Genomic DNA, 17,399 nt, shown 5'->3' on the forward strand with positions numbered 1-17,399 from the left:
TCACTTTAAATCTATCATAAACCTAGGTCACAGTAATGCTTACAAGATCACATACAATACAGTCCTCTGGGTATAACAGAAAAGAGACAATACTGTAAGATTCACATAGTGTTGCTGATTTTAAAGCTTTAACTTTGCTGGAGGTGGAGACTGTATTTAAATAATATTTCAAATCTTTACAAAAATAAGAAAAAGGGGCTTTACAGACAAAAAAAATCGCATTTGTGTATAAAACATTTAGCTACTAAAATAAACAGATTTATTAGAAAATGTTTAACTTTATCAACATGATAAAAAGAAAAAAACATCCTTGTATGACAAAGAAAAATTATCTAAAAGAGATACACGTATAAATAAACTGAATTCTTTCCAAAAAATCTTAACATGGGCATATTCCCAAAAAAAGGATCGACAGATTCATCTACTAATCCACAAAAGGGGATCCTTTTCAGTTAGCATTTTTTTTAAATATAAACATTCAATGGATAAACTCGATGTAGCAATTTGAATGAAACCTCTTTAATCTTATTTGTGATTAAAAAAATGTTGGGTAAAGATCACACAATTTTCCAAGAAATATCATGAAAGAAATAGGTTTGTTATTGTTAGCACGACCCGTCTCGCCGTGATGACGTCAGCACTTGACGCTTTCATTCAGCGTCGAGTCTTCAGAGCTGAGGTGAGTGGTTTTTGCCTTTTCTCGTGTTTACTCAACAATAAAACACACTTTACAGTTTATTAAAGCGACAATCTGCGACTAGTTTCTGCATGGAGTTCACCTCTATCTGTGTGTCTGCCGACCAAAACAATACAGCAGGCGGAGAGCAGCTCTGAGAGGACAACATGAGTGAATGTGTTTTACTTTGTTAGTGCGTTTAAGTTTGTACGTGTATTTGTAATTTCACAAAGTATTATCTGTGAAGGGATATAAATAGCAGATATATGGATGAGCTTTGACAGAGAATTCATTCAATGATTATGGAGCTCTTTATTTTGTAAACGTTGATGGTTTCCTGCTCTCTGTAGGCTACATAACGTTAGCGAATTGACTTGCTACTCCCAATAATCTAATTACATTGTACGAATGGTTACTAGGAATATTAAACTAGATATTGATGTAATGCTAAAGAAAACTATATCACAGTTGGTAATTAAACGATTGTAATCGTTTGATTCTGCAAACAGTATAAAACAGACTGATCTGCTGATCCTGAGTGTCTGTTAAATGAGTGTTTATAGTCTGAGGCTCATCAGTATTATCAGAGCTGCTGAAATCCTCTTTATTTCATGTCAATAGTTTCTGTTTTTCCTTTATTCATTATACTGATACTCAAATTGTCACATTAAGGTAATTATATTGGTGTCAGCTGACTTGAACAAATTATATAGTCACATATTGTATCACTGATGAGATATCCTGTGATTTATTTAATCAGAGTAAATGAATCAGATTTCTCTGTTTCTTCTCCTGAAGCTCCATCAGTAAAAGACAAAGCAAAGTTTATTGAAGGACAGTGAGAAGATGAGTGATCCAGAACCCTGCAGAATCAAACAGGAAGAGACTGAAGAACTAATAGGTTTGTGTTTATTCATTACTCTTCAATAATGAGGATGAAGTACAGTGAGGTGGTTAATCTTAAAGTTCTTCATCAGTTTTAGTACATGCTAATATTATCTTTTACTTTACATTAACAGTTTCTGTTTAGAATATGTCACCCACATTAACTTTACAACTCAAACAAGGTTATTTAAAGGGTCACGAAACACCAAAACACATTTTTTGAGCTGTTGATAGTCGTATATGTGTCCCACACTGCCTAAAACACTATTAGGACACCTATATTTCACTAAAAAGTGTAAATTTGTTGTTTTTGCATTATTTCAAGCAAATTCGTACTTCCGGTTTGAAACGAATTTTTAAAGCTGCGTCACGGCCATGACATAATAGCGTGTATTCCAGCGTGCAGACTGGACGTCTGTGCCAGAGTGTGTCTTATTACGTCGTACAGTGTGATGCATTAATGCATGAGTAAGGCTTGGATGGACAGGAGTGAAAATCCACTCCTGTGTCATCCTCTACAAGAGTACCCAAAAAGTAGTACGGTTCACTTTTTGGTACTGTTTTACAGTGGAAACGTGCATAAAAGCGTACCATACCATTCAGTGGAAAGAGGCCATAAGGGTTAACTGGTTCTGAGTTTAGTTTGGCGCTGTACAGGGTACTTTGTATTCCCTTAAAAATTGTATACATGTATAAAAAAAATTTCACACAAAACTTGAACCTAAAGTAAGCATTAATAGCATTGAAAAATGTTTAGATGAATTGTATGAGAATTCATGGTGAGCTGTGTTTAAAATTGACCACCAACTCAAGCCAAAAGCACAAGTGCTCTTATCCGCTTGTTAAGTGGTGACGTGTTTGTGACATATGTCTACTGTTTCCGGGTCCAAGCCATTAATTTGAGTGGAGAAATCATTCGTTTATGATCGCGTTTTATTCATATCACACATTAAAGTAAATTTTACATAAAGTCATAGTGTACACAACAATCTCTGGGCTTGAAATTTAAAATTTACCAAAATTTCAACAATTTATAAAACAATGAATCACTTTCTGGCCATCGGATATTAGGCATGGGCATATATATTGTGATCGTGACTTTCAAAAGTATTAAATCGCTTTGTAAACGTTTATTATTATCATTTCATGAATCTCCCCATTCAGTTGAATAGAGCGCTTGGACCCGGAAGCCGCTCCGCTTGACGTCACACTTAACAAGCGGATTCGTGATTATTTGAGTGTGCAGTTAAAATTTAGCCTCTTAAAATGTAACTTATCTTCTTAATTTTCAGATGTGGTTGTGAAGGAGGAGATTGACGCACTCTGTGAACATGAGGAAAAACATGATGTCAAAAGGGAAAGCAAAACTCGAACTAATACTGCGAATAATAAAACTAGAAAGAAAAGTCCTTTCACCTGCTACCGCTGTGGAAAGAGTTTCAGGGTCCAATACAATCTCAAGCTTCACATGTGGATTCACACTAGCAAGAAGCCCTATTACTGTTCATACTGCACAAAGGGATTCCTTCATGCAGAACATGTGATATTGCACGAGAGGACACACACCGGAGAGAAACCCTATCACTGCACTGTTTGTGGGACGAGATTCACAAGTCCATCTTCTCTAAGAACACACACTAAAAACCTTCACAGTGAGTAGATCACCTTAAGACTGTTTGTCTATTTTAGGATAACTGTGGAGTTGAGAGTAGAGTTGTGGAGTTGGAAAAATCATGCAATTATTACACACTTATTAAGAGGGTCACTGTGGAGCCAGCTTTCCTCATTGTAACAAGGATGCAAAGTTTGCACTTGCTGACGTGATGACGACTCCGTTCATTGTTATTGAAGCACTTTTTTTGCTTTACAGTTTTAATATTTCTTTAATATTTTTTTCCCAATGCATGCAGCTGACTGACGTTGATGCCAAGATGGTGTAAATGCTTTCACTTGTGCATTTTTGTCGAGCTGTGTTTTTTCCACACAGTGGGGTTTAATATGTCTCCCACACATAATAGCCCCTTTCACACAGTGATACCGGTAAATATCTGGAAAATTTACGGAATGACTTTACCGGTAAATTCAAAAAAGTGCTGTTCACACAGGCGAGGACGTTACGGAATTTTTCCAGAAAAGAGCATTCACACATCCATTCCAAAATACCGGTAATTCTGACATCATTAACCAGAAATGACCTCTAAACGGCTGCGCTTGTGTTTGTAAACATTTGACTACATTACAAACTCTGTGGATGGACCAGTATTGAACAACTTCGATGAAAACGTATAGAGAAACATTTTCGCATGTCGAGATATACATGATATGTGTGTGTTCTGGCGCTCATAGACTGTTTATTGGCACACACAAAGCTTGAAGGTAAACAAACAACGGCTTATCATAAGCATCTTATCGATGATTAATTACACAGTTGGCATTAAGATGAACATATAAACCTTATCTGACTAATTTCTAGCAGCTAAATGTGTCTAGAAAAATATTCAAAGGCTTTTATTCTCATAAACCGCGCGGACGTTAATGCGTCTGACTGCTCTGATTGGCTCAAGCAGACGTCTCATGTCAGCACGTTCTAGACGTGCACCCGCTTATTCCGGCAATCTTCCTTTTGCGTTCACACAGCGCAGCATTTCGGCAAATTACCAGTAATGTAACAACTTCTCTTTCCGGAAAATAGCCAGAATGAATTTACCGGTATTTTCAAAAAGGTCCTGTTCACACATACAACCTTTCTGGAAAATTGCCGGTAATTTTCCGAAAAGGTCTGTATGTGTGAAAAGGGGCTAATGTCAAGAGACCGACTTGATAAGGGGAGTGTAAACTGCACAGCTTAATGTTTAATGTGTGAAGTTGTGGAAGTGTAACGCACAGCCTACAGCAGAACTAATCCTTTAATGATGTCCAGAAGATGCACCGAGTAAAAGAGTTATCAACGATGGTTTGCATCCCTACTTCCCATTTCTCTCCTAAAATGTAACTTTATTTCTTTACTTAATTTCCAGACCAGATGGTGAAAAAGGAGGAGAGCGAAGACCTGAAAGATACAGTGAAGAAGCCTTATTCATGTTCTGAGTGTGAAAAGAGTTTTATTTGTGAGCCATATTTAAAAGCACATCAGAAGATCCACACCGGTCTGAAACCCCACGTGTGCTTCCAGTGTGAGAAGGCTTTTACTAGATCTGGAGACTTGAGGCGGCACGAGAGGACGCACGATGTGGAGAAACCATACAAATGTACTGAGTGCAAGCTGAGATTCAGACACCAAACAAAGCTCTTTGAACACATGACCGTCCACGCTGGAGACAAACCACACAAATGTAACCAATGCGACAGAGCGTTTTCCAGGGCTTCAAAGCTGAAGACCCATCTTAGATTTCATACAAATGGGAACTCTTATGTGTTCCTTTAGGAAAGAGGTTTGCACATCTGCGAAATGTTCCTGAGCTCTTCAAACACATCAGCTTTGTACGGACACCCGGAAGGGACGTTTTTGCATTCCCCCGCAAAACTGTTTTTCCACAAACACTTCCTGTTCCCTTCATACATGTCAACCATCCCATTTTTGCCAGGATTATCCCGTATTATACCATTCTATCCTGCTATTAAGTATTTTTCCACATTTCTCGTGTGTTTTTAGGCTTGGAAGCTCACTGAAATGAATATAAAAACGTCTTCATTCACTTTCTTTCCATTAAAGCTGTGTGCCGATCATCACCCTTCATATGCAACCTCTGAATCAGAGAATGCATGCAAGGCAATAACCGGTATAAGTGGTGACTGACAGGCTTCGTATGATAAACTGATCCCAGATCAGCTTCTGTACACGCCATTTACAGAGGAGCAAAAGTGCAGGACACTTTAGAATTCGGGTGTATGTCTAAACAGACAGATACACTGAATAATATGTAAACATGATCCGTCCTGCGTGTTTTATTTTAAACACAACTAATTTTCTCTTAAATGAGCACAAACGGTTATTAAAGTAATGGAATGCTTTCATTGTAGATCTGTGCGTTCTTACAGTGACACCTCTGTTATCGAACAAAAAAAAACGGGAGATTTATCTGCAGCTCTTCACTTGTTTGATAAGGGAGGTGTCAATTTAAATGACGTGTACAGAAGGTCTGCATTCCCGCGGCTGTCTCCCGACTCCCAGAGCAAGAGAGTAGGCGTATGTATATGTGTGAATGAGATAGCACGATGTTTGTTTACCTTGTTTGTTGCTGTGTGTGTGTGTGTATACAGACAGTTTGTTATAGGCTGTCTGGACTCTATAGCTGGGTGGTTTTCGGTTTTGTTCTCCCTCCCCACTCTTTAGCGAGATCGGATGCAGCGGGTAAAAAACGGGGCGGGGCGGGCAGCGGGACAACAAATGCTGAATATAAGTCGGGTTCAGGCTAAAACATGGTGAGAGCAGGCAGGAGCGGGATTCAAAATTTAGTCCGGCGCAGATCTCTAATACTGAGTGGCATATTAATCTGATTCAGAGGTTGCATATAAAGGGGGACGATCACACACAGCTTTAATGGAAAGAAAGTGATTGCAGATACTTTTTATTGATTTCAGTGAGCTTTCAAGATTAAAAATACACGAGAAATATGGGAAAATACTTAATGATAGGATGATAGTGGTATAGAATGGTAAATTAAAGGAGAGTCCCAGCAAAAACGGCTGGTGTGCCATGTATGAAGTGAACAGGAAGTGTTAACAGTTTTGCTAGGGAATGCAAAACATCTTTGTGAGAGAACGCAATATTTGTAGGGGAATGCAAAAACTTAAAAATATATATATTTTCCTATCACTGTTTTTCTTTCTCCCACTCATTTTTTTCCCCACTATCTCGTCCCTTCCGAGTCTCTGTAGCTTTGGTAGTTAAATGTGTGTACTAATAATTACAATCATTTGTAAAAAAGCCTCTCATGCGCAATTACAATAAACTCTGTAAATTACAACGAAGTTGCATGTCCATAACTCCCTTTTCAAGATTCGCTCCAGTATGTTTTATTCATGCATTTTCTTTTTGTGTAAAGCTGTGGTCACACTAGAGTTTGAAAAGGGGTGAGATTAAACAAGATAATTAGGAATTACAAAAGCGAGTGGATTGCTCCATGTTTTAAATTTCTGTTCAGAGAGGTCATGTTTTGATCCTCGATTGGTCTCACGCAGACAAGTGATGCGATTTCGCAGGTCAGAATTCACCAAGCTTGAACTTTGCACCGCAGCGACCAGCAAAACTTAACACATGACCCTGCGTTTCCGGTGTGACGCATTCACGTGCGTATGAATGGAAGTCTATGGGAGGATAAGATCAGTGTGACTGCAGCTTTAGTCCCTTATTACTTAGTCCTTTTACTAATCTGGGGTTCCCACAGCATAATGAACCGCCAACTTATCCACCATATGTTTTACACAGTGGATGCCTTTCCAGCTGCAACCCATCATTGGGAAATATACACGCTCATTCACACATACTGACAGTTTAGGAGCATCCGGAGGAAAACCACGCCAACATGGGGAGAACATGCCAACTCCACACAGAAATGCTGACTGACCCAGCTGGGGCTCGAAATCGTGCTACCCCCTGCGCCATTGTTCTGTCAGTTTTGCTTATTTAAATGTAATTAAACAAAAATCTAATGCTTTATAAACCGAATTTCATCACACATTATTGAGTGAAATGCCTTGTTTACATTAGCACGTTGGTTTCAGTTTGGTTTGTCAGCAGTATTTTCCGCGTTTTTTTTTTATCCGCTTTTGCGGCCGCCTCGTCGCGATGACGTCACCGCTTACGCGTTCATTCAGCGTCGAGTCTTCAGAGCTGAGGTGAGTCGTTGACGCTTTTTCTCGTGTTTACACAACAATAAAACACACTTTACAGTTTATTAAAGCGACAATCTGCGACTAGTTTCTGCATTGAGTTCACCTCTATCTGTGTGTCTGCTGACCAAAACAATACTGCAGGCGGAGAGGAGCTCTGAGAGGACAATATGATCTTGATGTGATGTTTGTGTTTTTCTGTGTTAGTGTGTATAAGTATTTCCACGATTGTAATATCACAAAGTGTGATCTGTGAAGGAATATTGTAAATCTGTCACGGCAACAGATTATTTGTAAAGTATTTTATGATTTCCCAAATTGTGCTACTGCTAACAATCTAATGACTATTGGTATAAATAATTACTGAGGATTTTTAACTAGATGTTGATTTACGTGCAATAAATTGCAATAGTTGATAAACTTAATTAATTCTGCAAACATTCAGTATGAAATGAGCCGATCTATTCAGACAGAGTGTCTGTTTAATGAGTGTTTACAGTCTGAGGCTCATCATCAATATTATCAGAGCTGCTGAAATCCTCTTTATGTCAGTAGTTTCTGTTCTTGCCCAAGTTGTTATACTGTCTTCGGATTTACAAATTGCCAAATTAAGGTAATATTAAGGGTGTCAGTTGACTTGAGCAAGTTACATATTGTCACTTACACAACATAACTACCATATTAATATTTATTTCCTCAATCAGTGTAAATGAATCAGATTTCTCTGTTTATTTCTCTGAAGCTCCATCAGTGAAAGACAAAGGCAGAGTTTATTGAAGGACAGTGAGAAGATGAGTGATCCAGAACCCTGCAGAATTAAACAGGAAGAGACTGAAGAACTAATAGGTTTGTGTTTATTCATTACTCTTCAATAATGAGGCTGTAAAACAGTGCGGTTCTTCATCTTTTTAAAATATATTTTTAGTTCTTTATCATATTACCTTTATTATTAACATTTGTCATGAAATCAAAATGTACTTTTCTCACTTTTATATTTATGTATGCTTGTTGTAAACAATGCATCTGTGTACTTCATTATTTTGGAAATAGTCATCATTGGAAATAGTAAAGTAATATTCACATTTACTTTCATCAACATTTACGTTCAGTTCAACTGGCAGTACAATTTTACTAATGTACATAGTTTTTATGCAAAATCTTAATAAGCATATGAGGAAAATCTATTAAATGAGACTATTTGAATATTAGCAAAATTGTCATATTTGTTACATAACCAGCATAGCGTGTAAGCCATGAAGAAGTGTTTGTACAACAAATTACAAGTGGTATAAAACTTATCAAATGACCCTTGAATATTTTCAAAAGTTGAGCTTCAGTAAAAATAAAGCACTTATGGACATATATTTCAACATTTAAATCAGCCACAGAAATAAAGCGCATGTGTTACTCTCGACCGTACACTGAGAGAAAATGAAAGTAAAACTAATCTGAATGCAGCACTTTAAATGTCGACTAGGTGGCGGGTCAAAAAAACAAGTGGCTAGACGCAACTAAACAACGATGATAAAGGTTCAAAAATATATGTTTCGACAGGGCAAATCTCGTTATATTTTTGACGTCAGTTGTGGGCCGGAGGGAGGAGGAGGGTGGGTATGTAAATGGTCTCCAGCTCAAAAGTTTGAGACCGCTACCTTAGTGTCTATTTAATCATTACCCTAAAGATGAGCCGATTTCAACTCTCCTCAACAACCACACATCCAAATCACGCCAATTTCCTCTGAGCTCACCGCCAGCTCCCATTGAAAATCAATGATTTACAGCTACTTTTGGCCTGTTTCCACTAAGTGGTACGCTTTTATGGTCGTTTCCACTGTCTAAAGAACCGTACCAAACCACTTTTTTGGCACCCTTTGCAAAGGGTACCAAGGGTACCAAAAGGCAGAGCTAGATGCGCAGCTGAAAGCCATAGGTTTACAGAGATGCGTCATTCGCTCACGCAACAAGCCAGAATGAAAACAAAGGAAAAGCCATGTTTTAAAAACACAGCCTAGACATTACACCGTAATAATATATACATGTAATGATAAGCCATGGTCAACCTGAGCTCAAACAAACCTTGTCGTCGTCTTGATGAACAGCTACAAAGTCAAGAGGAACAAAATCTACTGTGCCCTGTTGTTGTTTTACAAGCCCGTTTAAAAGTCCAAGCAGTTTCACTTTGTCCATAGAGCTCGCAATCTCGCCTATATTTGAAATAACAAGCTTCTTGAGCTCATGTTAATAACGTGCACGCGATCATTGAATCGTTTTGATATCTAATCACAAAGGAACAAACGCGAGAGTGAAGCGCGACAAAAACAAAGGAGAAGCCGGAAAAAACAGCAGCAAATGAAGCGTCTGCAACCTAAAACATGAACAACCTGCCATGTTTAACTATTATCATCACCTTTTGGCCTATTATGAACTCGCAATGACAGAATTACTTTCTAACAGAGGTCACATGTTCTGCTGAAGATTAAAGACACAGTTGAGAGGTTTGCTCTGACTCTGGGCTTTATGCTTCATGTTGTTTCAACTCAAATAAGGACTAAATGTCTGCTGTGTGTAGTTTTCTGTAGTTGGTAACATATCAGAGTCTGTAGGGGTCTGAATGCGTTCATATATGTTCATTTATTTTATATAACTGCAGATTGTTTGATCTGCAATCAAATCATGTTCATAGAAAAGTTAGTAATAAACATTTTTTCAGAAGTATTTATGTATGTAAAGCATCTGTTTTGTGAGAAGTGCTTCTCATATATGTTAGCGACCCGTACAGCTTTACTGTAGACATTTTCTCGAGTGAGAATGACGTTGTCAGAAACTTTCTGTCGTACATCATGCCCACTAAAAGAGTACCATCGATACCTTTTAGCAGTGGAAACGCAAGCCTGATAAAGGTGACATGTACTGTACCACTCAGTGGAAATGGGCCATTTGACACTTTCACTGGTAGCAGTGTGTGAACAAATGCCTATTCATGATCATTTTTAAAAAGTATGGTTAAAAACTAGTCTAGAGCACTGTCATGTATTTACTTAATTTTCAGATGTGATTGTGAAGGAGGAGAGTGAAGAGCGGAGTGAAGAGGAGGAGAAACATCATGTCAAAACTACAGACAGAAATCTGAAAAATACTGCAAAAACAAAAGTACTGGAAAGAACAGATGCCAAAGCGTTCACCTGCACTCAGTGTGGAAAGAGTTTCAGCCGCAAACACAATCTGGAGATTCACATGAGGATCCACACGGGAGAGAAACCCTACAAGTGTTCACACTGCAATAAGGGATTCAGCCTGTTAGGAAACCTGAAAATACACGAGAGGATCCACACTGGAGAGAAACCGTACAAGTGCTCACGGTGCGAAAGGGGATTTGTTCATTCCGGACACCTGAAAAAGCATGAGCTGACTCACACTGGAGATGAACCCTATCACTGCACTGATTGTGGAAAAGGTTTCACTGATCTATCTTCTCTACGTTCACACACACAAACCTTACATGGTAAGTAGGATAATCATGGAGTTGATGACACACATTTTAAGAGTTGACACTTAGCTGATGATTGATTATAAAGCTAGTTTGGCATGCTGCCCCGGGAGAGAGCCCTGAGCTCATAAGATCCTTGAGCTTAGGGCTCCCTCATATTTGCAAGGCGAGAGGTGAGTTTGAGCCCATGTAGATGTGGAGAACTCCCCTGCTGTAGATAATGAACAGATAGTGATCACTCTTAAGAGATAACTACTTACTAGGAGCATGTCTATGGTGCCGATTTGGATTAGTCCGTTAACTTAAGGTTGCATATTTTTGGGCGGTTGGAGGAAACCGGGGAACCTGGGGGAAACCCAAGTGAGCATGGGAAGAACGTGCAAACTCCGCACAGAAAAGTCGGCTGGCTTGGTAAGGACTAGAAACAGTTCTTGCTGTGAGGCAGCAGTGCTAACCACTGGGCCACCCATCTAGGGAAGGAGGAGGAGTAGGGGTGGAAGGGGGGATTCTTCGAAACGAAGATGGCTGTGATATGGAACTGAGGGTAATTATAGTGGTTTAGGAATCGTCTGATTGGTGTATCGTAAGTTGAATAATGCAGGTCCGGCTGCAAGCAATCATAATCACCTGATCCTCTCGAATTAGTTTATAATTAAACTTCACTTAAAGTGGTTGTATGATGCAGTTTCCTGTTGGAGTGTAAAAGAGCTTTCATACCGAGACGTTTGTTTCAGAACCGGTCTCGTTTGCCCCCTTAGCTCAGTTCGATTGGCATATCTGAAACCCATAATCGTGCTCTCATCTCTGCCAAATCAGTCAGTCTGAGATCGCCCGAATGAGATGGTCTTGGCTCGATTGAAAAGAACTCTGGAAGGGATCAATTGTACTGAGATAGCAATATGATCCAACAAACTAATGAACCAGGCTATAGCACAACATAATATGGATGTGTAATAGCCATATATACGCAGACATCGCAAGTATAGAATAGTCATTCCCTGGGGAGACTGCATTTGTGGGAACTTCCGGGAGACTTGGGATGTCTGTATACGGTTATATGAAGAGAGAATTATGAGTAGGGCAATCCTTCCGGTAAATGTGCATTTATTGTCGAAAATGAAAGTGAAATATGGTCACCTTTGTAATGGTAATGAGTGTTAAACATGTGTCGAGCCCCTTAGGGCCGTGTTTCCCAACCCTGTTCCTGGAGGCACACCAACAGTGCATAATTCGAAAGTCTACCTTATCTGACCCATTACTTCAGATTTTGGAGTCTATTCTGATGATTTGATTCAGATGTGTTTGTTTAGGGCAGGGGTGTCCAAACTCGGTCCTGGAGTGTCGTTGTTCTGCAAAGTTTAGTTCCCACCCCAATCAGACACACCTGGGCTAGCCAATCAAGCTCTAATAAAGCATTCTAGAAACATCCATGCAGTTGTGTTGAGGCAAGTTGGAGCTAAAATCTGCAGGACCTCAGAACATCAGAAGAGACTCCAAAACCTAAAGCTAATGGGTCAGATAAAGGAGATATCAAAAATATGTACTGTTGGTGTGCCTCCAGGAATAGGGTTGGGAAACACTGCTCTAAGTGTCTCGACACTTACCCCTACAACTCTTACCTTCGCCCACACTTATCACCATATGCTAAGACAAGGGTGTCCAAAGTCGGTCCTGGAGGGCCGGTGTCCTGTTGATTTAAGCTCCAACCTGCCTCAACACACCTACAAGGATGTTTCTAGAAAGCCTCGTAAGAGCTTGGTTAGCTAGACCAGGTGTGTCTGATTGGGGTTGGAAATAAACTCTGCAGGACACCGGCCCTCCAGGACCAAGATTGGACATGCCTGTGTTAAGACATGTGATGTGCATCAGTATAAATTGTAGCATCCAAATATAAATTATATTATTAAGGCTAAATAACCCAACTAACCAAGCGACAATGGCAAGGAACCAAAACTTCACTATTGATATAAGTGGAGAACAAACCTTGGGAGAAACCAATCAGAGTCAGAGAACCTGTTCTTCTCTGGTAAAACATGCATAGGCAGCTATCTACTGTTAAAAACTAGACCTGAGCACCAAAAAACTACCCTAGAACGGCATCTGCTGTTTAAAACTACCCTTTCAAAATGTAACCTATTTACTTTTATTTTCAGATGTGGTGATGGTAAAGGAGAAGAGTGAAGCACTGAGTGAAGATAAGAAGCAATATGTCAAAACTGAAGAAAACATTGACTTTATAATGGAGACAGCAGCCATAAAAAGCTTCTCCTGCACTCAGTGTGGAAAGTGTTTCGAGCGCAGACACAGTCTCAAGCGTCACATGAGGATCCACACTGGAGAGAGACCTTACAGGTGTTCACACTGCGAGAAGAGATTCAGCCTCTTAGCACACCTGAAATCACACGAGAGGACTCACACTGGAGAGAAACCGCACACATGTGCTCAGTGTGGGAAGAGTTTCACACATTTGTGTTCTCTACGAAAGCACACGAACACCTATCACAGTAAGTAGATCATCTAAAGATTTATTTTATGTCAAGAGATCGCTTGATGTAGAGGAATGTACACAGGCGTAATGTGTGAAGTTGTGGACATGTAACGCAGTAGTCCTCACTGTCTCTGGATCAATTGGTACCGGGCCGCACAAGAGATCATTAATGACTTCCATTTCATTTATTATCTAAGTCTGAACGGGCGAGGCAGTGGCGCAGTAGGTAGTGCTGTCGCCTCACAACAAGAATGTCGCTGGGTTGCTGGTTCGAACCTCAGCTCAGTTGGTGTTTCTGTGTGGAGTTTGCATGTTCTCCCTGCCTTCGCATGGGTTTCCTCAGGGTGCTCCGGTTTCCCCAACAGTCCAAAAACATGCAGTACAGGTGAATTGGGTAGGCTAAATTGTCCGTAGTGTATGAGTGTGTGTGTGTGTGTGTGTGGATGTTTCCCAGAGATGGGTTGCGGCTGGAAGGGCATCCGCTGCGTAAAAACTTGTTGGATAAGTTGGCGGTTCATTCCGCTGTGGCGACTCCGGATTAATAAAGGGACTAAGCCGACAAGAAAATGAATGAATGAGTCTGAACGATCTTTTATATTGACAAATGGCCGTATTCTCTCGCATACATCTCAGTCACTTGAGCGCCCAAAATTAACCCACAAGGCGCAAAATGAATAAGAAACAAGCGTCTTTGGAAAGTTTCTTTGCATAGGGGAAACAGCCCAGTAAGGGACCTATGAACTGCCAAAGTATGAATCCGCAATCCGTTTGTCAACAAATCAGGTGAATCCAGCATGTCTGTGCAAGAGGATCAACTGATGGAGATCGCAAATGACGGTGGCCTTTTAGGGGCCATCTGCATATCGTGCATTTTCTTAGAGTACGCACAAGTTCGTTACTTCCAATGGAGGTGCGTTGCTTGCGCCTTCTAGACGCACTTAGTTGAAGGAATGCCGGGACAGCACAGCGAGTCACGTGACAAGACCTGACCTATCGATCAGCTTCAGCTTGTATGGAATATACTGTACACATAATAATAATAATAATAATTCCTTACATTTATATATGGCTTTTCTGAGCACTCAAAGCGCTTAACACAATGGGGGGCAAATCTCCTCATCCATCCACTTGGATGACGCCACGGCAGCCATTTTGCACCAAACCGCACACCACACACCAGCTGATTGGTGGAGAGGAGACAGAGATGAAGCCAATTGGAATATGGGGATGGTTAGGAGGCCATGATGGACAGAGGCCAGTGGGCAGATTTGGCCAGGATGCCGGGGTTAAACCCCTACTCTTTTTCGAAGGACATCCTGGGATTTTTAACGACCACAGAGAGTCGGGACCTCGGTTTAACGTCTCATCCGAAAGACGGAAATTCGGTAGACTAATTATCTCAGACAAACACAGAACACACAAACACTGCAGTGCTTGGTAATTTTCTCCATTAATAAAACTTGTATCCTCTAAGAAAACGGTTGATGGTCATCTAGCAAGTTATGAACCGTTGCCCTCACTCTGCCTGCGATAAAATTCTCAATCTTTGACCGGTCCTGTGCTGATACTATACCTCCGGTTTTCTTCTCTCCGCAGCCTCGCTTTGCTGTTTTTTAAAATGGCGGCCGTGTGAAATAAGCGTTTAGGCTTGTTGATAATTCATTCGTTGTTTTGCATCTCTCTTAAAACATAACTTCTATTTTTCTTCACTCTATTTTTAGACTTGATTGTGAAGGAGGAGACTGAAGAACTGAGTGAAGCCAAGACAATCCACAGTAGAGTTCACACAAATTCATGCTCTCTGTGCGGAAAGCATTTTACACGACACTCGAATTTAACAGCACATCAGAAGATCCACGCTGGTGTGAAAGAGTTTGAGTGCCTTGACTGTGGGAAGAGTTTTATTAGAGCTGGAGAATTGAAACGACACCAGAGGATTCACAGCGGAGAGAAGCCGTTCACATGTAGTCAGTGTGGGATGAGATTCAAACTCTCGTCAAACCTTAAGAGACACATGAAGATCCACACTGGAGAGAAACCGCACAAATGTGATCAGTGCTGCAAAACGTTTTTAAGGGCTTCAGTGCTGAGGAGCCATCTTAGAGTTCATGCAAAGAAGAGGCCTTATTTGTTTTCTTTCTGTGGAGTTTAACAACACATTAACAAAAAATTACGTTCCTGAAAACTCTGCTACATATCAAGTGGCAACCTCCCGCTCTCCCTCGAGACGCCAGTATGGAAGTAACTGAAACTGCATTTCATCGACTGACCTTTGGGGGGCTGCTCCAGCAAATTAAGATGTCCACTGACTGCAATGGTAAATTGGGCATTTTTACAGCTAATAAAAACATGTTTACAGCCTGCTACAAAAGCTGGCTTTGGTGCAAATAGCTAATATTACCCTTCATGACAACTGTGAGGAGAGTGAACTCATCCGTTTACTTTTTATTAAGTTATATTAATTCTGCATAAATAAGGGCGTGGCCACTTGAGTGACAGCTAGGTCTTGCTGCACGCTATCTCATCACCTCAGCTGATTCCGGCTGATTAGCTGCTGAACTTGGCATATACATTGTATTTTTGTTTGGGTTAATGTTTCTTTACACAGTCAGTCGCCATTTGGGATTATTTCCAACAATTATCAGATGATATGGCATGCTGTGTGCACTTTATTGTGCTCACAAACTATTCAAGTTGCCTTCATTTCCCAGATGAGTGAAATTATATACTGATATACCATCTCTATAAATGTATTTGTTTTATTTAAGATCATTTATAATTTTTTTTAGAGCTGTAAAGCACTCTTGAATTTGACAGATTGATTAGCTGCAGGCTCTAGAACAGTCATCTGAAGCGTTGTCATACAGTGTTATCCTGGATTTCATCAATAGTCTTGCATGTACTAACACAGACTATACCTGAAGTGTTTGGACGTAATTGGCGCTCTCCTCCTGTTGAAAAACGTCATAAGAAAAATGTTTAGTGGCTCAATGTGTTACAACAGTGTTTTTATAAGTCTAATCACTTTATTGAGTTAGTGTACAACAAAGCACATGTGGTCCGAACACAAACCAGACGCAGATAATGAAGTATGCAGTACTCCAAAGTAAAGTCTGTCTAAGCCAGGTCCAGCAAAATGCCAGCAGGTGTCTGTAGCTCCGCTCACTCTCCGCCTCTTTCCCCTTGGTGTTTTTTTTTTTTTTTTGCCTCTTTGCCCTTGTTTATTTATTTTATTCTATTTTATTTTTTATTTTTTGCCTCTTTGCCCTTGTTTGGGATCCCGCCGTGTGTGCAATGACGCACGAACAAAATGTCGACGGTTGGCAGCGCCTACTTGTAGTTTCTTTTGCAGTGTTGAGAAACCCATGGGTGACGTCACGGATACTACCTCCATATCTTTTACAGTCTATGCTCTTTATTCAATAGTTAAATGTGTGTATTTTAATTACAACTACATGAGTTCAATTTTTCAGGAACATAGTGGAATATTCTGGACGAAAGAATATGAATAAATGAGAAATATGTGATGTACTGCACCCCTTTACCTCTCTGCGCTTCTTTGTTCCTACACACCTTGTCGTTCGCTCAGGTCAGCCGACCAGCTCCTCCTTGGTGTACCCAGGACCAGTCGAAAGCTCAGAGGGGATCGGGCTTTTGCTGTGGTGGCAGCAAAATTGTGGAATGAGCTGCCGTTGTATATTAGACAAGTCTCTTGCATTATTTATTTTAAATCTGTTCTTAAATCCCACTTGTTCAATTTAGCTTTTATCACAGCGTGAGATTTTATGTTTATTTATTTATTTATTTTTAAAGTATGTGCTATACGCTTTGTGTTACTCTCTATTGTCAGCACTTTGGTCAACTGTGTTGTTTTAAAGTGCTTTATAAATAAAATTGAATTGAAATTGAATGCGATGTTTGTTTTTCGTTTTTTTAATTGGGTCAAATAGGTATCATTTCAAATGCTACTTTCGTTATTAATATTAAACATGTTTGCTTTTTAATATTTGCTTAAAACATTTGTTTGCTGA

General features: G+C 39.9%; 2 protein-coding genes across 4 annotated transcripts; both read left to right on the top strand.

The window, feature by feature from the left end:
* The first annotated feature begins 625 nt into the window (after positions 1 to 625).
* Positions 626 to 6,528, top strand: si:dkeyp-53d3.5. 2 transcript variants are annotated; one of them, XM_087302980.1, is made up of 4 exons: positions 626 to 865; positions 1,475 to 1,577; positions 2,854 to 3,213; positions 4,579 to 6,528. In XM_087302980.1, the coding sequence occupies exons 2-4, from the start codon at positions 1,523 to 1,525 to the stop codon at positions 4,983 to 4,985; spliced, it is 822 nt and encodes a 273-aa protein (XP_087159106.1). In that variant the 5' UTR covers positions 626 to 865; positions 1,475 to 1,522; the 3' UTR covers positions 4,986 to 6,528. The 2 variants fall into 2 exon arrangements, with proteins under 2 accessions (XP_087159106.1, NP_001038477.1); NM_001045012.3 differs by having other exon boundaries at positions 653 to 679; positions 4,579 to 5,043.
* Positions 6,529 to 7,346: 818 nt separating this feature from the next.
* On the top strand, positions 7,347 to 17,278 carry si:ch211-255f4.1. Of its 2 annotated transcripts, none has more exons than XM_087303533.1 (5): positions 7,347 to 7,399; positions 8,136 to 8,239; positions 10,443 to 10,895; positions 13,034 to 13,384; positions 15,090 to 17,278. In XM_087303533.1, exons 1-5 carry the CDS (start codon positions 7,350 to 7,352, stop codon positions 15,518 to 15,520), a joined length of 1,389 nt encoding a protein of 462 aa, XP_087159659.1. In that variant the 5' UTR covers positions 7,347 to 7,349; the 3' UTR covers positions 15,521 to 17,278. The 2 variants fall into 2 exon arrangements, with proteins under 2 accessions (XP_087159659.1, XP_087159658.1); XM_087303532.1 differs by having other exon boundaries at positions 7,373 to 8,006.
* Positions 17,279 to 17,399: the final 121 nt, after the last annotated feature.

This window comes from Danio rerio, chromosome 22, assembly GCF_052040795.2.
Source record: "Danio rerio strain M-AB ecotype USA chromosome 22, GRCz13ab, whole genome shotgun sequence".
Taxonomy (NCBI): domain Eukaryota; kingdom Metazoa; phylum Chordata; class Actinopteri; order Cypriniformes; family Danionidae; genus Danio; species Danio rerio.